At 41.6% G+C, this 25333-nt stretch overlaps 1 protein-coding gene across 1 annotated transcript in view; it reads right to left on the reverse strand.

Annotated features, from left to right (window-relative positions):
- Positions 1-25333, reverse strand: part of fgfrl1a (fibroblast growth factor receptor like 1a) — an 83047-nt gene that overhangs the window by 43655 nt on the left and 14059 nt on the right. The window contains exon 3 of the mRNA XM_034093326.1: positions 4989-5261. Within this exon, the coding sequence (XP_033949217.1) occupies positions 4989-5261 (273 nt within the window). The remainder of the gene's footprint in view (positions 1-4988; positions 5262-25333) is intronic.

The following is a 25333-nucleotide window of genomic DNA, read 5'->3' on the forward strand; positions in this document are numbered from 1 at the left end:
AAATGTGTGTGCTGTGTGCTCTGCATGTGTGACCATTAAAGAGGGTTTCATCCCTCCCAATTCTATTCTATCTACATGGACAAAAACCCGACATAACACACTGCGGGAAATGGAAAAACCGATAAAGCATAATAAGCTGAGGAGGCAGCACTAAATCTTAGTATATTTTTTCCAGGCAGCAAGAAAGAGTCAAAAGGAGAAACACAGGAGAAACCTGGGATTTGATTCAAGGTTAGTGAAGGCAACACCATCGTTTAAGAAGAGGGGGGCTAAACCACTCGATGATTTATTTTTCATGTTCTGTAAATCATGATTGAGACCTGCCTGGAAAAGAAAACCCCCTGTGAGGCCTCAAACCCTCGAACTGAACACCAACTGAGCGGTTCCTGAAAACCAGCGAGCTGCAGCTCCAGGTTCACTCCATGCATTTTTCTGCCATTAGTGAGAAAGTGCTGTGTGTGTAACCTGAGCAGAAGAATCTGGCGGTAAGAACGCTTAACCCATGCACGCACACACACGAAAACACACAGAGAAAATAAAGTAAGACAGGCACAGCTGCCCTGGTGTGTTTGTACGTAGGTGGGTGAGGGTTAGGTTGTGTTATTTGAGATTTTAAGGCACTGTGCAATTACATGTGTGTGTGTGTGTATGACTCATACCAATTAGGCTGCAAACCTTGGCCACCTCGACATCCTCTCCAGACGAGGCACCAGATATCTAAATTAAAAACTGCGTAATGTGAGAAGACAAAAACAGTGGAGGTATCAGGCCGTAGGAACTGAGGGATCCAGAGATGATGTCGGTCTGCAACCTGATCCGATGTGTGCGTCTTTGGCCGGAAGACAGCTGCAGCCTCACACATGCAATGCAGTTCAATGGAGACGGAATAAACCTGAATGAAGGAGCGTGATTTGCTTTCCAAGAACTGGACTGAAGCAACATTCTTTAAACATTTGTTCTGCATGCACCTTCACATTGAATTGTCGTGACGTACAGGATTGAGCCATGTGACCTCACGGTGTCAGTCTGTATTAAGTGATAGTTGATTTTAGTTGCACGTGGCAGTGTTATGGGACTAATCCTGGCATAAAACTGCAGCGCTCAGTTTGAAAAATATGTTGAATAGAATAATTTTTCTGAAACAATCCTCTACCAAGAACTGCTTTGTGTATATTTTCCATTTGTCACGTTCCATCTCGCACTTCCATCTTTGTTATTTCAACATTATGCATCTGCAGCTTGATGAATATAAATCATGCAAAATCTCATTCCTTCAGACATACAGTATTTCTATGTTTGATATCTTTCTCCTCCTCTCTTTTCCCTCTTTGTTCGACAATTATGGCCAGATGTCAGCTTCTGAGGTTGGGCTATTAAATCATCACAAATCATCACCGCAGTCACCTATAAATGAACCTGCATGCAAACACTCACACACCATCAGACACAAGTGAGCTGATGAATATTTTCATTAAAACATTTCCTTTTCTCTTACGCATAACTTCCTACATTTGCTGAAGACACGCTCCCATTGTTATCACATCTGTTTTAAAATATCATTTTTCACCATTTACTTTTCATGGAGAATGAAAATAATTACAAAAGATTGACAGGAGAGGAAAAATAGACTGGGAGAAGAAATGAGAGCTTTCTTTGCGAACAGATTTTTTGAGGACATTGATGTTTGTTGAGCATAAAAGAAAAATCTCTCAGTTTCTCTTTACTGGTGGTCCCATAAATCTGCATACACCAACGCATGCATACACAACCTCTCAGATAAACAAGCACGTATACACACACACAAAGACTATTTACTCACGCAAACATTTGCCAACCTACACACGATAAAAGACTTCAATGAATCTTTTCTAATTTGCCCCGCCAACAAAAGCCTGCCTTCACACAAACGCCTCTCCATCACTCCCAACCACAGGGCAGCGGGACAGAGGATGTTTTATGGCAATCAAATTGCTCCTACGTCCGGGGGAAAAAATAGAAAACTGTGAAAATATTGAAAGAAATTAAAGCGTGACTGAGGAAAAACGAGCCGGCTGACTAAAGATGGAGGAATGAGTGCCGAGATTGAGCGTTAATAGGAAAAAGGTGCTAAAGATATTTAGAGTTAGAAATTGAGAGGGAAAGACAATAAGACGCAGGTGTGGGCTCATTACTGTGAAGCGCAGCGGCCATAGAATAATTACAGCAGGACCACACAGGAGAAGAGAGGAGGAGGAGGAGGAGGAGGAGGAGGAGGAGGAGGAGGAGGAGGAGGAGGAGAGAGAGAGAGAGAAACTCAGAACAACTGCATCCATGCTTTGAACATCATTGGCTCTGCAGATTGTTCCAGCTATGAAAACACGCTAACTGCCTCTCTAAGGAGATGCCATGGCAGGATTCACGGCTCGTATTACAGCGAGGGTCCTCTCTGAAGGTTAACCCGGTGCAGCACTAAGTGTCTCTGGGTGCCATTTGTATAATCTGTGGTAAAGTTGTCATGTAGCCTCTTATCTTGGATAGCATGTGGCAATTCTCTTGATCCCAGTTTGAATGGGATTTGGTGCAATGACATGTAAACGTTTGAGTCTTAATACCGTTATTTTTATTAAAGTTTTGTTTTCTTAAAGGTATTTTTAAACAGAATGTTTTTCATTATGTGCTAAAATAAAAGCTCTGGAGATTAGTTATGAAGGTTCAAATACGATTATTTGTAGAAAATGTTTACCTAAGTTCTTATATATTTATTTCCAAAGTTCATTAATGGACTTTGGAACGGCAGTTGAAAGCACAATGTCATTTCATATTTAATAGCTGTTGTGGTAAATATATGAGAACATCTTCCTCAGCAGGCTGAGTTTGCCCCGTTGCCATGGGACAATGTTTATGTAAACATCTGCAATCTGAAATGTTACACTTTGTTTGAACTCTCCAGAGCAGATACTGGACTCTACGGTTATTTTGTCTACAGCACCTTTACTTTTGCAGGTGCATCAAAACAGCCCAATATTGCACCGATCTGAAGGTTTTAAATGTACATTGAAAGCTTTCTGCATGTTTGGATGGCATATGGTCAAAGGACTACTGATAGTCCTTATTTCTCTTGTTAAGGTACTAATTCTTCGAGTTCAATGAGACCAAAGTAGCTCATGAGGGTTCACTCAATTCATTGCTTCTGAAGCACATGTGTGCACGCATATATGAAAGTGAATGAAAAGGACGGTGAATGAGTGTGAGTGAATGAGGGAGGGAGAGAGAGAGGGAGGGAGGGAGGCAGCAGCTGTCTGCCTGGATGACCTCAGCTGCAGCTGCTGCCCCCCGCCCCCTGTATGCCAGCTCGCCTTTGAAGTTCAGGTCAATACCGATACAGCTCTGGATCACAGACCGATAATGATTACTGGAGAATGGAAGCGCTTAATTTATGGCCAATTATCCAAATAATTGAGCAAAACAATTATATTTGTGCATCTGAAATTGGATGGCAACCCTGACAGAAACAGAAAAGGTACTTTCAAGGATGTTTCATTTTTGTGGTTTAAGCAATAGTTGTATATATAATATTCTAGATATTGCTACATCTATACCAAGAAAACAAGCATTGAGTCTTTTTGTAAACCGTAACATTTGAGAGTTTTTTTTGCCAGCAGAATTCTTTCAAGATTCCCACTTTGGTACATTAATATTGGCAGGTTATATCTGTACCGCAGCACTTTGCACAAGTCTGTCTTTGAAGAGCCGACGGCGGGCATAGAGAGATTCACACGCACACACGCACGCGCGCGCGCACACACACACACACACACACACACACACACACACACACACACACACACACACACACACACACACACACACACACACACACACACACACACACACACACACACACACACACACACACACACACACACACACACACACACACACACACACACACACACACACACACACACACACACACACACACACACACTGTACACAGACACACGCACAGGATGGCATGTAGACAAACACATGGAATGATGCACACACAGAGGGCTGTAGAGACATACACACACTGATTTGCACGTGTTAATGCGCACTGACACACCGTTGACCCGCCAGGTATTTTGTTTACATGGAAGAAGTTAAAGGAAGAAGCTATTTGAGTCTCAACTGTATAGAAACGAGAAGTTTGTCACTTAACATAAAGACACTGAAAACTGACTCAGTGTTTCAGATGCCGTGTTGGAAAAAAAACGCCCAACAATGTGTCATTTCATAGACATCGAAATGGAGACACACACCCACACACACATTTCCTGCTCATTCATAATCATACAGGAACACACAAGAACAACAATTGTGGTCAGACACGCGCACAAAGCATAACAACTCAGACAAAAGAAGCGCTTCATTGTCTGGGGAATTACACAGATTTGATTACTGTATAATGGCCCCAGCAACCAAACCCGGCTAATTATACCAGTCGAAAACATACATATTTACACTGAACTGGCATTGCATCTTCTCCAGCTGTCTTTAGTGTCTGTCATTTGAGTTGAATTCAAGGTTTGCTGTAGTTTATGTTTCATAGTTTGTTTCTTTATTATATTAATGTTATCATTTATAAAAAAAACGTATTCTTATGTCCCAGACACTCACACAGCAGAATCAATGCAAGCAAGCCAGCATGAAAAACAAGTAAAGAAAAATAAAGCCTGAAAAAACAGATGCTAGGATGGAAACCGTCTGTAATCATACAAACACGCGTAAACACAGCCCCACACTTTTTCAATAAGAGACTAGTAGTGTAGCTTTCTTGTCCAATCACGATTTAGAAAGTTTGAAAAGTGTCACACAGCCCGGGTCTCAACGATGGTAAAGATACATCTTCAAAAAAGTTCTTTGATAGTTCTAAGTAACATATCAAGTGATTTTAGTACCAATCCTCAAACTAATTCAAATTGAATTTGAATGCGTCTCATTTCACAGTCACATTGTTTTCCACTTACCTATAACGATGAGGGTGTAGTTGATGTTCACGCTGCCGAACCCGTTGGTGGCCTTGCAGATGTAGGTCCCTGCGTCTTCAGGCTCCACCTCTTTGATCCGCAGACCGTGCTGCAGCACCCTGAAGCGCGTCCAGCCGCTGTGGATGTTGCGGCCATCTTTGGTCCACATGATGAGCGGCGGGGGGTCTCCCTCCACGGGGCAGGGCAGCTTCATGGTGCGACCCAGGCGGACGCTCTGCCGGTGGGCCACCCGCTCCGACACCCTGGGAGGACCTGGAGGGTAAAAGAGGAGAGTGGGAGTTATTGAGAGGATCAAACTATATTTAAAACGGTGTTATTGTCAGATAAATACACATGTTGATTCACTATCCTCCTAACTCCTCTTCAGACTAGTTACAGGACACAAAGTGTACTGATTAAATAAGGTGTACAACAATCTGATTACTAAGGTGTAAACAGGTGGGTTGGTTGACATTATAGACACCTCCATAGGAACGTTTTTTCATTTCCTGTCAGAAAAGTTTCTATTTTTTTCAGCAGCAGAAAAATATAGTTTTTTTTGTCTGGTTAAAATTAGGAAAAAATATGACATTATTGTAGACTAATTATTATCCATAATGTTAGAACCAACAGATGTTTCCTTTGATAGGTCAATCTGATCCACATTGGCAGAGATACATCTAAGATATATATAATGTATCTTCCTATCAAGGGCTATTATTCCTCCATTGTTACCCGCTTGTATTCAGGTCCTCCTTAAAGAAGGTTGCGGTACCTACAGTATGAAATGTCAAAAAGTAGTAAATAAATTCACATTGAAATTCCTTGAGGTCAAAGTGACCTCTTGTTTCCTCTATTCCAAACCCTCAAATGTTGCCTTTACAATCATTTAGGAAAGATGCTAATTCTTAATGTTGAGAAAATGCAAACAGAATTATTGGTATTTTTCTTCATTTCTGCTTGAAAATGACTTTTAGGTGTGTTGAGAGACGGAAGTATTTAAAGGGAAGTGGATGTGTCAACAGGTTTAGGATCAAGGTTACAATGGCCGCTTGTAAATGCCTTTTCTTCACCTTCATGTTTGCAGCTACTCTTTTTCATTGCTATTCTCAGAACCAATGAAGCATCCAAATATGGCTTTTAATACACACGGTGACCTTTAAGAAGATTATCATGGCTTAGCTCAAACATTGGCATTTTATCACAGACAACAATAGAGTGCCCAGGCAGCAAACACAAAGCCACGCTGATATCAACGGAGATGTCGTGGCGAGACATCAAATCAGGCGTGACCTTGACCGCTCAGTAGCCGCTCTACTATGAAACGGCACACTAGGAAAACAGAGGGAGGTGAAGGAGCCGGCTGATTGACTGGGGAAGGTGGGAGGAAACTGTGGGCGTGATGGAGAGAACAAATAAGGAAGGTAAGAAGAGAGAAAGGGAGGAAATTGGGGAATGAGGGAGGATGGAATTTAAGGGAGTCCGTCTGAGAAGAGAATGAAATATGGCCGAATAGGGGAGCAGTAAAAAGAAAGACAAACAGGAAGAAGCAAGAGGAGGTAGAGGAGTTAGCATGGTTCACTGCACGTCTCCATCTCATTACTCCTTCTGCCTTAAAATAATACCCTACAAATATAGCTCTAAAAACACACAATAGGCCACCTTTTAGCAAACAAAGTGTCTACACAAGTCAATTGTTAGGAAAACATCACAGAACGACCCACTGCAGGTCATGTCAGTTTAAGATTTAAAGGAAGGACAAAGGCTCGGTGGATTTGAACAATGCCCCAGATAGAGGCTTATCTAGATTACATATAGGCTGATAAAGATTAGTAACATATCAACGCAAATATAAACATTTAAGCTGGGTTTCATTTAGGGCCCCCTTTCTCTGATACCTTCTTATCACACAGCGTTAACACAGCCAGATAGCTTTCATTTGCCCTTGTGAAAAAGGGGTTAGTAAACAAGTACTATTGTGTTGTTTCTAGAGAGAAAGAGACGTTGGGATGTGGCCACATGTGAAGAATAGGTGATCAGTAGAGGAAGAGTTAAAAACCCAATATATTTGAGCCCAGTGAAGCACATGAAGAGGCTGCCATTAATGAACCACCAACCCTACCTACTGAACAACTTTGTGAAACCAAAAGGATAATTGCAGCTTGCTAGAACTCAATTTGTAACATCCAGCTTCAAAGCACTTCTGTGCCAAATTCCCCACATGTATACATTACAAATAATTCTTGTTTTTTTGAGAATAGATAGACTTACACAAAACATTATGTTGCATATTCCAGTGTACTCCTGTTTTCTAACACCTCTTGAAATGATCCCACATTTCAAGATGAAAAAAAGTATGTGTGAGAAACAACTGCGCCATGTCAAAGTTCAACCTTGAAGTTGGTCTGTAATGTAAAATGTAATTTAACATTCCATTTTATTTAATTGTTTTCTCTTCAAGATAAGTTTTCTTATTTCTAAAGTTTGTTTAAAACATGTCTGGCTGACTTATGTATATTTCTTTGGGATAATAACTTGTAAAACAACTCCCGAAGTGGAGCAAACATGAACAATGATCTGCTCCACAGATGGCTTGTAGCACTAACCTATATGCATATTTGCTTTTTTGGATTGGCTTTACAGAAAAGTGTTTCCCCCTTCCTTCAGAGTCTCAAACTTCAGAAGATTCAAAGAAAGACTCCCCATCATTGGCCCAGCTGTCAATTGTCACCAAAACAAAACAAGGCTTGATTTACTCCACCAATGTGCAGCTGTGGATGTCTGAGATGAATAAGGCGAAGTCGTGGACATAGAGCTGAATAAAAAAGGAGAACAGCTACAGTAGTCTTCTAGCACTGCTGTTGTTTTAACAGGCGAGCAGGAGGTGGACACAATGATGGATGGATGCTGGGTAAATGTGTGAAAACGGCATTAGTCACACAGAGGTATTCACGGGAGCTTCTCCTCCCTCTCTCTCCATGTGTTCGCTCAGCTCTATGGCTTTTCTCATCAGGGGACAGCTCACTTCTACTTCTCCATTTCTATACCTCCTTTTCTTTTTATTACAAACTATATATCTCCTCGTTGTAAATAATCTCCTTTCTAACTTTAATTCCTGTCCTATTTCTTTCTTTTTCGTTGCCTATTGTCCTACATCTACCTCTTTTCCCTATACCGAATACCTTTTAATGTTCCTATTTTTTCTTTCTTTATATTTCTCTCTTCTCATTTCTTCCTCCAACAGATTGAAATCTCATTCCTCTGAACTCTCTCTACTCCCCTGCTACTTTTCTCTTTCTCTCCCTTAACCCCTCGCTTCCCATTACTCTCCTCCCTCCTCTCTTCTCCCCTGTCATCGCTCTTTTCCCCCCTCTCTCCCTGCACTCTCTTTTCCTCTTTCATCACACTCATTCCCGACCATCCTCTTCGTTCAGTACCGTATCTTTTCTTTCTCTCCCGTGTGATTTACTGGTCTCCTGCCTTTTTGGGATCTGCACTCACACATAACTTCCCCAGTTTGTTCCCCAGAGGATCGCAGGAGCAGAACCTCGAAGTGAACCCTTAACTTTTGACAGTTAACCTCTCTACTTCCCCCTTTTGTTCTTTTCCTCTCTTTCTCTACCCGATGAAGGGAACACAGACCAGCAGCCTCCTTTCCTTCCCCTCCTCATCATCCTCCTCTTCCATGATCCATGACTGAAGTAAAGTCTTTTAAAATGTCTCTAGGGGTGAAACTGAAGAAAGTAAAACATCTATTCTACTCTCTAACAAGACAAAGGGTCAGTGTGTGGGTCCTATATGTGCGGCTGAGTGTAATGCTGAATATAATCAAATAATTCTAATGACAGTCTTTGTTTTGTTGTCTGTTTATATACTGTTTAGAAAGCCTGTGTCTTTGTACGTCTGCATATGTGTGTGTGTGTGTGTGTGTGTGTGTGTGTGGTGTGGGTGTGTGTGTGTGGGGAGGAGAATAGAAAATTGCAGGCCTTTAAAACGTTGGTCTGTCTAGTCCATTTGGGGCTTTACGGCGCTCCCTTGCCTGTAACTGTCTCCCGAGACAATCTGAAGCACCTTGAAGATTGTTTGTGGGCCTCCAGACACACACAAACACATACCACGCTCCACCTCCCTCTCCTTATATGCAGGGCGTGTGTCGGTAGATTAGGCGTGCACGTCTGGTATTCTGTAGCCCTAATGGCAGGAAAATACGACCCACGTCAGAAACACACGACTCCCACAGAGGCAGCTTCCAGCCTCGAGCTGCACATCCTCTGCATGGATGGAAGCTCAAGGCCAAATAAAGCAGAAATCAGTCCACACGTTCTGCTCTTTTACTGGTGACTCCCAAAAACAACTGCAAATGCACTGCTCAAATTCCATAAAAGGAAACGTTTGAGATTTTGGGGACTGCTTAATCCCAATCATTTGTTATGAAGCTGAGGAGTGCACGCCTCCAGATCCACTGGTCAGCTTCAAGACCATACATTTAAAATATTGTTTTAAGCTAACTCAAGACAGCCCCCCCACATATTTTTTGTAGAGTATAATGGATTTTGTAACTGCTATTATTGTTTCAAATCAAATCAAGTTTTATTTATATAGCACATTTATAAACGATTTTTGGTCGAGCCAAAGTGCTGTACATATAATAAAAATAGCCTACAGTAGAGACACTTTACAGCAAATACAACAGCACAGATTGTTCAGAATATCAGTATGAGAAAAACGACACCCTCCATCCTTAGACCCTGTTTGTCTTACTTCTGTTTGGTGGGAAATTGTGCTCCAAGTTTCAAACCGGATGTTTAATCAGCCTTCATTTTTAACTGTTTGGCAAATTTGCATTACTAAATGTTTGCCAAATGTTCTATTAGAAGTTCCTTTTTGCAGAGTTAAGATTTGAGTGAGTTATGACTTTACTAACAAAAGTAGTGGGGTTTTTCACTCAAATCCACCTCATGGAGTATCTTTGCCTCGGCTCTGTCATCGAGATTAATCTACAGATATACATGTTGTCGTCACACTCAAGTGCACACAGACTCCTTTTCTCGCTTTGGCCAACAAATACTTCTAGTACACCTTTGCATTTTCACACGGTAACATTAGCAGATATAAAACACTAAAGTTAAGCATCAACTCAGTTTTAGTATGTTTTCTTTGGTTCTGTTTTCTTCTTGTGAAAATCATTTCCAGCAAATGTTCGAGCAAAGTGCTGTTTGTTTAAATCACTCACTAACCCTTCTCACAGCCTTTTCCTTGAGGGAAATATAATAAGCAATGCCATAACTGTAGGATTTATATCATATTTTACATTTGAAGGAAAACTATGAACACCTCCTCTCCATTTGCCATGAAAAGCAAAGCATGTAACTACTTTGTCCTTTTTCTAGAGTGCTGAAAAAATGCCCGCTAATTTAGTCAATTTTGTGTGCATACTTTGGCAGTGTGTGACAGCCGGGACTGCCCTTTATGCTTTGGTTTTGGATGGAGAGTTGTTCACTTTTTAATGCCCTTAACAATCCTCTGGTCTTAGAGTGAGATGGGTCTGCAGAGTCCAACACAACGTTGTTGTTGTTGTTGTTGGCAGGGAATTGAGACTGGAGCGAGAGGGGAGAGCGAAGGAATGCTTTTGATGGAGAGCACTAAACAGCGGGACGCAGCGTTGATGTACTGCACAAGGTCGAGGCGTGTGTGTGGATGTATGTGTGTGTATGCATGCTGAGTTATGAAAGACTTAAGTACTGAGAGATAACAAAGTCCTCAAGAGGTCATCATTATTATTGCATCATTTCTTTCTCTCTTGCGCTTTTAAATAAGCTCAGAGTTAATAAAACAGGCAGGGAAGGTTTATCCTCCTTGAATGTGCTTCAAGGAAAATGTGTGTGTGCACAACTCAAATGACCCAATAACAGTAAGTCGGCTATTTGCGCAACACTTTCTGTAATCCCCCCCGTTTTGTTTCTCTATCTGAATTCTCTTTACAGGCCTGAATCCTGTTATCACGTCAATACCCAAACCCTAAATTGATTCTGACCAGTTAGATTGCTCGTTGCGTGGCGCCACATTAGCTGATCCAGGTCTATGAGTGATTCTTTCTGCTTAAACTGACAGATTTAAGGCAAAAACAACGTCTGACATCTTGCTGATTGTCTTCCCTTCTCTTCCTGTGGTTCAATTACACACACTAAAATGTTCAGGCCTTTCTGTGGCCTGAGGCAGGAGGCAGACTGATGGCTACACATTAAGTTGTCTTCTTCAGGTATACACTTTCTTGTTGTCACTTCCACCTCGACAAAAGGTCAACTGCTGCTTGTTACTCCGTCCACTCCTGACAGTTAACACCAGGCCCGAGGCTGGGGAGGATACGCCGACATCATTGGAGGGCTACATGACACACACGCACATACACACTTTCACACATAAATCCAAAGGCTTACACTTGTCTCACACGCGCACACTAAAGGAAAACATACAGCAACCAGGAAAACCTTGAGGAATCTGCTGAGTGGTCGGTATAGCAACCAAATCCCCAAAGCAAACCCCACCATCGTCTGTCTTAGAGCGCACGCACACGCGCGCGCACACACACACACACACACACACACACACACACACACACACACACACACACACACACACACACACACACACACACACACACACACACACACACACACACACACACACACACACACACACACACACACACACACACACACACACACACACACACACACACACACACACACAGGATCAGAAAGGTGTAAAACTTTCTATAAATCCTTTTTTCTCTCTTGCTTTTATTTTCCCTTTCTTTGTATTCTCTCCATCCTCACCTGTTCTCACACCTCTTTGTCTCGGCTCCTTTCACTGCAGCTTGTCTAATAGCTGGTTATATTGTTCCACCTTTTCTCTCTCTTCTGGCTGCTGCACCTGACTACTTTTCACTTGAGTAAAAACTTTCATCAAGTCTGGCCTAACCCTATCCCTTTGGAGGAGATTTAAGTTCAAACATTTCCCTAAACCTAAATAAGAAAAAGCACCTCACACATATAAAGAGTAAAATGGGCCCTAAATGTGACATATACTACCTCATATTCCCACGGTTCCCTCCAGAAACAAAGAGCAGTGTGTACATTTGTTCTGAAACCAGCTGGGTAAGGTGCAACGTTTACCACAGACGTTTCCTTTTGGGTTTATATTTGGCAAGAGCAATACATTTGCTTAGTTTGAGCCCTCAAAACTAAAAAAGCAATTCATCATTTTAATGACACATCCCTCCCAAATGAATACAGGCACAAAGATTTATGAAGACGAAACATGTAACTCACTGAAGGAAAAGGGAAAGCCAATGTGGGAACAATTTGCTACTTTGAAATTTCGTCTTGTGTTTGTAACGGTGGGAAAACCAAGATTTGCTGCTTAATTTATTGCAACAGCTAGCTTCTGGGTAATTCAATAAAAACGTATAAAATGTCACTGTGAAATTAGATGTATTTTTGTGTCATTGCAGACTGAGGATGTATTTGTTATTGAATGGTCTGCTTTGACATCATCACAGCAGCTTTACTCATGATGATTGTGTTGCTCTTGTGGAAAATAGTTACGACACTAAAAAGCTATATTTTATTTCGTTTTTTCACTTTGCTGGTATTGAGTTAGGTATATAAAGACATGATATAACTCCCTTTTCTTGAGGTTTGCATAAGGTATATTGTGGGTAAATGAAATAAAGTCATTTAATGTGACATGTTTGCTAATAAATGTGTACAATCAGTGTTTATTAAATTTTGATAAACCAGCCTCTTATGAAAAGAAGTATCATACACAGGTTCCACTTCATTTGAGATTTTGAAAAACTTGTGACAAAAGCTGAACATTAATCACCTTAAAACACCTGCAGGTTACCCTGCCCCTGTTTGTGTTCAGAGAGAAGACTATGCATCAAGAACACGCCTTATTCATGTAGAAACATTGTTTGAACAATGCTTGCAAAAGTTGTTTAAGTTTCAATATGTAAATCCAATAAAAACTGCCAACCTGTGTTTCCTAAAATAAACACTGGCAGTTTAATCTCATTTTGCAAGATGGAGGATACTGGCAAATGGGAATAGTGGGAATGAGGCTTCAGAGGAAAGCCAGTGGGAGAACATTAGGTTCTGCAAACCACCGAAAACCAGAGGGTTGAAACTAGAAACAGCTTATGAAGCATTATAAAGGGCTTTTCAGAAACCACATCATGCACAGTGTGCACTTGTGTGAGGGAGTGTGTGCAATAACAATGTGGGCCTTGTATATAAATACAGATTAAGTTAGGAAAATACAATAATAAAGAGGGAATACATGTGTGAAGATATCAGAATAGACACACCTCAGCAGAGCGTTGAGGGATGAAGGTGATGAATTAATCCAAACAAATCCCTGCTAACAATTAGAATTCACAGGTAAACTGCAGACTCGACACGAAACTGACATTTTAAGTACCTTGGATAAAACTGTAACATAATTTCCTTTAACACCCTCTGAGACAAAAAGAAAAAAGATATAGACTGTCAGAGCCAGAGACACCGTGAACGAGCCAATAACAACTCATGACTTGTTGAAAACTGATCTGATATTTGCTCACCGAAAACACACAACATTACGTTTTCTTTGTTGGTTTTGTCTTTCACGGACGCAAAAGAAAGGTACATTGGATTTCACGCAGTTTGACAGCGAGCGTATTAAAAAGCCACATCTGTCTCCTGTGATGACAGTGTCTCCAAAACACCCGTGTGAACTGACCTGATTTGGTATCTCATAGGGGTGTAACGGTACACATACCCGTACCGAAATTATTCGGTACGGGTATGTGTACGGGCCCTTCGGTTCGGTACACGTGTGTACCGAACGAATATAACGTTAAACGTAAACAAATTGAGAACGTGAACAACTTCTTGGAAGTAATCTCAGGTGCTGCGTCGCAGCATTCAGAGTAATTTGCTCCCATTGTGTTCAACGCGTCAGAGCGACCAAGTCATTTCATTGGACGAGCTGGTCAGAGGGATGCGTTCAAATTTAGTCAGTAATTTGAGGAACTGTCGAAATGGCAAATGCAGATAAAGTTGAGCTCGAAAATCCTCCAGCATCATTGAAGTCTCCGGTTTGGGAACATTTTGGTTTCACAGTTACGTACAAGGATGACGAACAAAGACAGGTGGACCGAACCAAAGCTGTTTGTCGGCATTGTTCAACTAAAATTGGTTACGCGGCGGGCAATACATCAAACAAACTTGCACATGCACTCATTTGAAAAGGCATCACCCGAACGTGAATATCACCGGTACCAAAAGACTGAAGTGCAAACCCAACTCCTGCTAGCATTTAAGCCTCCACCACTCGCAAAAACTTCAGACCGAGCCAAAGCTATTACAAACGACAAATATCCTTATGTTGCCATGTTAGCAAAGTACCTTGTACCTTTTACAACATTCCATGTCTGATTTCCTAAAAAAGTGGGTTTTGCCCCCTGGGTAAAGCGCTACCTGGCTGTATCTGCTACTACCTCTGTCCCTAGCGAGAAGCTGTGTTCTACACAGCAGGAGACATTGCTAGTGCCAGCAGATCTGCCCTTTTGGCAAGCAATGTGGACAAGTACATTTTTCTTTAAAAAAAACATGAAAATACAATGACAAGCAAGTCATTATGTCTAACTGGCTGCTTAGGTACTAGTACAGTACAGTTCAAATACAGATTATTTCAGTTCATCGAAATGCTGCACCTTAATGTTTATTTTATTTTATATTTATTTGAGTGAATATTCATAGTTTAATAATAATTAAAAACCCAAAACTAATAGTTTATGTTTTGTGAGTACTTGTACAGTAAAGTTCAAATACAGATTTTCAGTTCATCGAAATGCTACACCTTAATGTTTATTTTATTATATTTTGTATTTATTTGAGTGAATACATTATTCACAGTTTAATAATAATTAAAAAAAAATATGTTATGTTTTGTGATGATTTTTTCTGCTTTACCGAAAACGTACCGAACCGAACCGTGACCTAAAAACCGAGGTACGTACCGAACCGAAATGTTTGTGAACCGTTACACCCCTAGTATCTCATTTTAACAACATATGTGTAAAAGTAAGCAGGAGAAAATTATATAGTGGTGCACGATAATTATTGGCCCGATAATTATCGGTCCGATATTAGGAATTATGACGTCATCCCGATAAACCCGATAACAGTATTAATAGCCCCGATAATATACAATTTATTTTTTGGGTAAAAAAAAAGAAAAAAAATACTGCGGTGTGGGTGGATTGGGATGAGGGGCGCTTGTTCTCATTCATAACACTCCGTTCGATGTCTCACTATGGGATGCGCCTCATCGCGGAGCAAACAGAAGCATCAATCTCATTACGCCAATGATTGGCTGGTGATCTTGACGTCAGCGTCAGGGGAAATCACCCCCTATAAGTAGCTTGCGTCATTCAAACACCTCTTCTCGCTTCAGAGCACATCTCTACAGTAGCCGGGCAAGCTTCACTGTCCACAGACTGAACCAAAATACCCATTTCGGTCGACGGGCGCTCGCCGGCTACTCCTTCTGCTTCGCAGGAAGACGGTAGTACTAACGCTGTTAGTATTTAAAATCGACCTTGCCCTTCTCTTACCCGAGAAAGTAAGGTAGGTCCGATTTTTTCAAGCTAGTAGCACACCTGTTACTTCAAGATAAGCTCGTCTGGCAATACGGGAGCTACAATATCCCATAGGGAGACATCGAACGGAGTGTTATGAATGAGAACTTTAGGTTACTTACGTAACCCCAGTCTCAGAGTAACATGAAGTGAGATGTCTCACCAGACGGCCCTTCTTGCTATGGTGAAGCGAGAAGAGGTGCTTATTTTGAATGACGCATGCGTTGTGGCGCAAGCTACTTATAGGGGGTGAATTCCCTGACGCTGACGTCAAGATCACCAGCCAATCAGGATTGGCGTAATGAGATTGATGCTTCTGTTTGCTCCGCGATGAGGCGCATCCCATAGTGAGACATCTCACTTCATGTTACTCTTAGGACTGGGGTTACATAAGTAACCTATAGTTTTTCACTCGGCTCCTCCCGTTTTGCCAGTACTGTGGTATTAGTGGTTTAGGAAGAGGGGAGTTTTTCACAAATCCAGCGCTCCCTAACTCATGCCTGGCTGTGACGTAAATGGTGTGCGGCCGTGAAGCCAGAACAGTAAACAAACATGTCGTCGGTATGGGACTATTTCAAAGTTTCAGAGTTAGATAGTTCGCTTGCTATTTGTATTAACAAATGCAATGCAGAAATTCCACGAGGAGGGAAGAAGGCAACGAGCTATAATACTTCCAACCTGATTAGTCACCTGAAACATCGCCATGGCTACGATGGTGTGTTAAAAGCGTACGAAGACGCCTGCGCTGCTAAACTAGCGGCGAATCCAAAGCCAGCTGCAAAGGCACCGGGGCTTTTACCTATCGACGAGGCTTTTGAAAAAGGCAAGAACTTTATTTGGGAAAATAAATATGGTCACTTTGAAGAGTAAAAACTGTTCATAGTAGTAATGCTCATGTCATTTGCTCACTACTAGTCTTTTTTTTACCACCAGGTGTGCAAAAACTACAGGTACATTTAATATATATATATATATTATATTATTATCGGTATCGGTCTTGAGAAGCAAGAAGTTATCGGTATCGGTTTCAAAAAACCAATATCGTGCATCCCTACACGTTCGTTAATAAACAAAGTAAGCAGACCAGCTTATAGGGAGGAAAGTAAGTCAAAGGCCACAAGTCCTATTCCAGTTCAGTGTATGGAGGATGGGGACTGGGTTACATTTTAGGGCAAAATAAGACCTGAGACAGAAAGCTAGGGAGTATACTCTGCTTACATTCATCCTGAAATACTGTTAAGTCAAAACGTGTTTTTTTTCAAGAAAGCTGGCACATTATATAAACCACCAGATCCATGGGGTCTGCAGGTGCTCAGTCAGAAAAATGTAGGTCTTAAAGATGTTAAAAGAAAAATAACGGTATTTATTTCTTCTTACTGTATACTCAATTTCTGCTTAAGCACAAGCATTCAAATATAATACAAATAATTGCATCAGGAAACTGGTCATGTGCAAAATTACCCGAAGCTTACGGTATCTTCTGCATCCATGGGGCCCAATTGCATCATGGGACAGACTTTGAAGTTATAAGAGATCGGTTGGCCACTATGTCAAATTGGATAAAATCCCGAAGCATTTCCTGGAACAACATGTTATATTGTGTTTGTGAGAGTAGATGCAGGTGAGTTTAAGGTCTTACGGCCCGTCCACACAGCGGCGTGCGTTGACGCTTCCCCATTCACTTTGAATGGGGTGACGTCACTTTTAGCCGAAATGCATCGTGGGAAGCGACGTGGAGCGTAGCTGGCGTGGCTCGCTGCAAAAGTTGAGCAATGTTCAACTTTTGACGCCTCGGCGAGGCGTCAGCCAATCCAATCATATGCCAGTACAAGCTCTAGCCAATCAAACCGCTGCTTGTGTGTCAGGGGCGGGAGATTCATGTGATTGGTTGTTGGTCGAGTTTCAGACACGCCCGCCGGCAAGCGTCAGCGCACGCCGCTGTGTGGACGGGCCGTTATAGTTAGGTAGCTGGTTTCAAGACTTCTTAGAGAACATGCAGAGATTATTCATTCATGCAGAAATGAAAACAGCTTCACAGTTTCACTGCTGCCGACCTTCACCCTGACTGTGAAGCCTCTCCTCACAGTGCTGCAGTGGCAGGTGCTGTGGTTGAATGTGAGGAATCTGAGGTCAGGGTCATTTAACTAATTCTGTCAATGTCAGGTTGCAGGCACGGTGGACACAACTGTGCCATGACCCTCTGAACCAAAGCACAATCAAACACACTCCTGTGGTAAACAACCACCTTCAGCTATAGTGATCCTACTTACATGCTCTCAGTAAATACATCCGCTGTGTGTGTGTCCTCTGTGTGTGTCTGCAGATTGCCCCGTGCCTTACAGATAAGGCAAGACATAGTTGGTGGCAGATGAGAAATAGTTAACACTCTTGAGCGTGTGTGATTGTTTGTGTGCATGTGTGTGTGTGAAGTAAACGGTGTCCTCGATCTGACTCTTATCAGCATTTTGGAGGCAGACACTGTTACTCATTTACAGCAGTGATAACACACGCACACACACACACACACACACACACACACACACACACACACACACACACACACACACACACACACACACACACACACACACACACACACACACACACACACACACACACACACACACACACACACACACACACACACACACACACACACACACACACACACACACACACACACACACACACACACACACACACACACACACACACACACACACACACACACACACACACACACACACACTCGTACCACCACCTGTTGTCTGTTTTAATGATAACTAGGGGAATATTTGCTGTAAGGGAGCCTTATTGACATAACACATACAAATAATGGAGACCGAGTACGATGACGAGAGAGATTGGTTTTTATGAACATCTCCATCTCCAAGTACTTGGCTTCCTACTAGGTACATAATTGCATATAAGATATAAATGGGTTGAAAGTAAGTGGGTGACCCTGGGAGCCAGAAACAACAGGAACATTAACCAAGTAGTTAGTCTTTATATTAAAAAGGTCCTCTTTATTTAAGGTTATTCACTTGAGTGAGGCATCAAGCAAGTCAATCAAATGTCTTTCAGTAACTACAATATATTTTTATACATAGTTAGGACTGCTTTTTCATGCTTAGTGGTTTATTTCCATAAAACATCTACAGTATGGAAAACCCAGGATTTAAAGTGATACTTTTGCATAGTAATTTTATAGATCTGTTGATGAAATTGCTACTTAATTAAAATAAATTCTTGCCTACTAACATTTGATTTAGTCTACGATAACCCTAAACATTAATGTTGATAGACTATTTTATGTAATATTATTAAGGTCACGCTTACCTAGACTTTTGCCCTGCAACTTACCAAATCAATACTTATGGGGTCATCAACTTAACAAACATTGCTTCTGTTTGTGCTTAACTCACATTGTTGGCTGCTCCTAACTTTGTTTTCATTGTTAATGACATAACCGAGGGTTGAAACTATTTTTGTTCACATATTACATTGAACGGTATATTTAGGTATTCAAGTTTTTATGAGCTAATTGTTTTATGTGTAAACATAAAATAATCATGCCAAGCAAAAGCAACTAAGGACTGAAGTCCACATAAAAAAGCACAAACTAAAAGTACATGCATTTGATAATTCAGTATTCCTTCTTCTCCGACCTCTATTTCCTCCTCGTCTCCCTCACATTTCCTCCTCCTCCTCCACCTGTGTTTTCTGCTTCACTGGGTGGGGAGTCAGACATTCCAATCATGCACACACACACACACACACACACACACACACACAACACACACACACACACACACACACACACACACACACACACACACACACACACACACACACACACACACACACACACACACACACACACACACACACACACACACACACACACACACACACACACACACACACACACACACACACACACCCACACACACACACACACACACACACACCACACACACACACACACACACACACACACACACACACACACACACACACACACACACACACACACACACACACACACACATTCCACACCAATCCTCAGCCGTGACTAAGTCCATTTGTTCAGCTCACGTCCCTGTCTCATTTCCAGGCTACCGTACCGTGTGTGTTTGTGTGAATGAGACAGAGAGGATTTAGTGTATGTGTGTGTAATTGCATGTGATTAAACTATACAGTAGGCTGTCTCTTTATTTATATTGCCCCATGTCCATTGACATCTCAATGGCTCCTAAAAAGGGAAAACTGGTACTGTAAATAAAGTTGTGACCTTTAACCTTAAACAGTGGATGTTTTAAATCCCTGCCTACTCTGTGTGCTCATCTGTATATTCCCAGGACATCTGGTCAGATCTGTGCAGAACACGATGTTCAATCTGAAAGCTGCATTACTCACCACTTATGGTAAAAAAGTAAAAATACCAGCACACACAGTGTTTGCCATGACTGCAGGGTGATTCAGAAACTGAGCCTGAGAAGTGTTGACTGATAGTGGACACTCCACCAAACACACAGACCCACACAATCCCAGAATACCACCTGAAATCAATCAGTCATCATGTCACTTGTAGCGGTCAGTGTGGACTAATCTGTCTGTAATGTTTCTTTCAACCCTTACACTCGTTTTCCTCTAATCATTCATAATCATAATTGCAGTCATATTAAAGTCAGAAACTGGGAAAACATAGAACCAAGTACATAACAGTCCAGTTGTTCTACCTTTATGCTAGATATAGGCTATTACTACGAGAGCATTTACACCAATAATATCCTAAGTAAAAGTAGCAGCGTAAAATGAATAGCAGCGGAAGTAGTATTAAAGCAGCACTGTAAATGTGTCTCATTTTGAGGTTTATTTCGTGCACAGTCACAGAGGTGATTCAATTATCTTGGCTAAGATTATACCTTTGTTCAGTGGATGTTAAGCAGATGATGTAATAATAAAGTAATAGAAGGATCAAATTGTTCCGTCTTAACACGTGACAACAAAACTAACAGGAGACTGACGACGGAGACGTTAAACAAAATCCGGTCTTTACATGCCCACAGAGAGAGGGGGTGTAATCAGGGGCATTAAGTGAAAACACCTGTGCAGGTGAGGCGTGGGCGTGTAGGAGCTTTAAGTACCAGTAAGTGAAAGTACTTGTTTGGCAGAGTGGACATATTAAGATTTCTTTATTCAAATATCACTTTATAATTGATTCAGTATACTAATATAAGCAGCATGAATGGTTTGAGCCAATTTGAACTACTTTACAACCTATCATATCTTATTAAAACAGATAATAATATGTACAATTTGTGTGTTTCTCAAATGTAGTAGTGTCCAATCATTGAGTAGCTCTCAAGGGAAAAACACATATTTTCTAATTTAGTTTTTTTCTTTGAATGACATGCTTAAAGTAAACCAAAGAAAAACCCACCGGATTATCATAACATTGCATTAGCACAGAGCTTAAAGAAGCCTGTTATCCTCAGCTGAAAAAGGTTGACAATAGTGCAACAATTACAATAATCACATACAATACAAAACTTAAGCGCAACACAAGCTACATACAGTTTTATCTAAACTAAACCAATACACCCAAACTGTTAAACCTCCACTACACAGCTGATCTGAGAGCTTTCCTTTTCCCCCACCTTCTCCTTTTTCCACCACAACTCACCGCCTTCGCTAAAGCTGCAACAACACAACAGTTAATTCCCAGAAAGCAGCCCATAAGTACCTTTGTTAATTACGCGTGGAAGAATAGGCCCGTTGTGTCCCTGTGTGATAATGGTGCCAGCACAACAGTGGGATTAGCTGGGGATAATATGTATGCTGTGCTGACCAATGTGATGAAGGGCCATGTAGTGGGAAATAATCAACACAGTTAACTGGTGTGCAGGCTTTCAGCTGGACGTCAGCACTGTGTGCTTACTGGCAGGGGATTAATGTCCCCGGTTGTTTCACTGCGGCTGTATCCAAACGTCTGGAGAAACTCTGTTCTTTATTTTTATACGGATCTGCTCAATGTTTTGCCTGTTACTTTAGGAATTATGCAAGAAATGCCACGCATGCTATTCTCTGCTGCTTCTCAAATTATTAATAATAATCAACACCGAATGCACTGTCTACTTTGGCTGCTTGTGAAATCCTGAAACAGTTGTACCACATTGTGTCAGAACACTCTGTCTTCAGAGTTATGAACTCTTGACTTTTGTCCATGAGCAGGAGTTCTAGCTCAGTGTAAGAGTTTTCGTGGCATTAAATATATTTTAGTTTTTTCATAGTCAAAACTATTTAGAAAGACATGTGCAAAACAACAACGAAACCAAATAGACAACTTTAAAATCAGGTCAATTGTTACACTATCTGCACAGCCACATTTCTTAGATTAAAATAAGAACGACCTTCTCAAATGTTATATCCAAAAACTATTTTTCCATGTCCGTCCAAGATGTCAGCATTTCGTATTTTTATAAATCTAGGCATCTGTGTGGAATTGGCATGGCCTTTGATCAATATAATTTAATCAGTTGATCCTTGAGTCAAAGCACACTTTTTCCCTAAAGGTATTGCGGTATTGAGTTCCCGCTAATGGGACTTATACAAATGAATGGAAAACCTGAAAACATAAATCCGTTTTTACAGACAGATTCAACAAGTTTAAAGCCAAGCCACACATTTTTTAAGACGGCACTTCCAGTGAATTTCACTTGACGTAAAGCTATATGTACAAATCCTAAAAACAGACTTAAGGCACCAGTAAGAGGATCTTTTCTCCCACACCTTTCCGACAAGGGAATTTGGGGTGCTGGTCGGCCAAAGATGGCCAATTATGTTAAATCTGACAAAATGTATTAATGTTAATCTTGGACATCTTTTATTCTTAGATATAATATTATTGTGGAGACAATAACAAATTGATTGTCTAGCCACAAAGGCACAGTCACCAGTGTATAATATGTCCCCTTGAGTTCCCATCTTGCAGGACCCACCCCCACATCTCTCACAGTCCTCTCACATTCCCGCTGCAGTATGGATTCCACATGGACAGCTGGCACTGGAAAGACAGACGAGTGTCCCCTCATGTGTGTCGGAGGATCGCTCTGTCACTACAATGAGAGTAGCAAGTCTACCTTAAGTGGGCCTGAGCCAGTGTTGTTTGATCACTGTTGTCGGGGCTAACCTCTTCACTTTAATCAGCAGGTTGCAAGGAAGGGAACTTGGTGTGTGTGTGTGTGTGTGTGTGTGTGTGTGTGTGTGTGTGTGTGTGTGTGTGTGTGTGTCTTGGGAAGTTGTAGCATCTTTAATCGACCAATAAACGATATAAACACTGCAATGCTCCATTTACAACTATTGCCTACTTCATACTTAACATAACTTATGCTATCTCTACTAGCGCACATGCTAGCAATTAACAACCTGAGACAACTTGTTCCTTAGAAGTTAGCTATTTGTGTAACTTAAAAAAAAATCAAAAACAACCTAAACTTTAAAAATGTTTATATAGTAATTTATGACGATGCATACTATATATATACAACTAGGTTTTGCACCCCAAAAGACTCGTTCTCATCCTTTGGCATGACAAAGAGCACAACTTAACAAGCACAATATGTCATAGCTAGAATCTACAGCTTACAAAAACTATTTCCTAAAGCTGTCTGCCTTAACTTCCTGGCCCTGATCAGAATCCACTTCCTGCGGTCAACGGTCATCTGTATGTCTGATAAACTACCAAGGACAGAGAGTGTGCCCGACTGTCCGTAACATGTCAATCACATTTCAGCCTGAGGTCATAGTGGTGGTATTTTTCTGGTTTAGGGTAACCTTTTTCTCCTGTCTTTCTGTCTATCACAGTAAATAACACAAATACACACGCACACACACAGCTGCCATAGTGCTGTATCACCCTCAACCAGACCCAATCTGACAGACCCAAGCCCAAAGAAAACAAGAGTCTGTGTCTCCTGTCCCAGCGATCACCTTTCAACATCTCATTTGTAAGGCCATCAGGAAAAACAGCTGGAGACAGTGTGTGCTTGTGTGTGTGTGTGTGTGCGTGTGTGTGTGTGTGCGTGTGTGTGTGTGTGTGTGTGTGTGTGTGTGTGTGCGCGTGTGTGTGTGAGTGTGTGTGTGTGCGCGCGTGTCTGTGTGTGTGTGGTAGGTGGGGGTTAAGGAGGTTGGAAAAAGTCTGATTGAAGGGTAGACAAGGCAGAGAGAAACCAGCAGAGACAAAGAAAGTGGTAGAGGAATTAAATTGTCAGAGAGCGAGATAGAGAATAACAGAGAGAAGAGACAGATCAGAGAGAGATGATGTAAAGGCAGCAGACAATTAGCGCCATGACACCCGTAAAGACCTCCCTGCGGACTGTGTTTCACTCTTGTTTCAACTTTTCTTGTTTCAAAGAAAATAGTCTATTGATAATCCAAAGTAACATGGAACACTATTTCACTGGATTCACATTTAGATGGAGAACTAAATCATCTGTTGGATGTTAGGGTAGAGGTGAATAGTAGCCCTTCAGTGGCAGCACCAGAGATTTCATTTTGGGGGTGCTGTGGGGTAGCTTGACGTTTCATAGAGGGTGCTCAAACATTTAGGGTTTCCATTTAATGTACCAGTCGCTACAGTGGAATTTTCTACTGCAACATTCCCCACACGCACATACACAATAGGCGCATTCACACTGCGGTACTTTTCCCACAAAGGTTCATGCGAACTTAGTTCATGATCGCGTTCACACCAAAAAGAACCGGTACTAAAATTAGTTCATGCGAACCTTTTTACCCCCTCGAAAGTCCCTGCTAGAGAGCAGGGACTTTCGAGCGGCTCTTTTGTGAGAAAAGAGCTATATTCCTGATTGGCTGGGCGGATTGCAAACCACGCCCCGTAAAACTCCCAAAAAGTTTTGTGAAGCCGCCATTTTATTATCCTCGCATTAGCATTATTAGCATTAGCATTAGCCCAGCGCAGAAACGCAGAGAGACTAACTTATGGCAACACAAAATAAAACATGGGAGCGGTGGAGATGAGGAGGTGTCGGCGTTCTGGCGATTTACTCGGAAGGCTTCAGTAGAAGCTGCTGGGAGTCCTAGCAGCTTCTACCGAAGCCAGTCCCCAACTCCGGGGACTTCCGGCCGGGGACTTTGGGCGGCAGTATACGCCGTGAAGTGGTTTGCAGCCTGCCAGTAAACCCAAAGCAGAAGAAGAAGAAGTGACGTCAGCGGCTTCATTTTCCTAATCCACCCCCAGGGACTTTTTCCGGTGTGAACGCGATCTGTACTTAGTTCATGCGAACTAAAGAGTTTGCATGAACTAAGTTCGCATGAACCTTTGTGGGAAAAGTACCGCAGTGTGAATGCGCCTATTGTACCCGCGACTCTTACAATGAAGGCTAAAGTGCTATTTTAGGTGGTGTGTGGACCTAACCTCCTCTAAGTGGGTCTGGGGGCAAGCTCCCCCGGGAATATTTGTTTTGAAATATTGAAGTTAAATGCATCAATCTGGTGCACTTTGAGAGCAAAGTTAAGAGATCTCATCTCTCAACACCCATATGAAACAGAACTGTAAACATATTTTCTATTTCTTTAAGGGTATTTTACAAATCACTCCCCTTTTAAACTGTATATTTGTTTTACTGTAATA

This window comes from Pseudochaenichthys georgianus, chromosome 10 (assembly GCF_902827115.2).
Source record: "Pseudochaenichthys georgianus chromosome 10, fPseGeo1.2, whole genome shotgun sequence".
Taxonomy (NCBI): Eukaryota; Metazoa; Chordata; class Actinopteri; order Perciformes; family Channichthyidae; genus Pseudochaenichthys; species Pseudochaenichthys georgianus.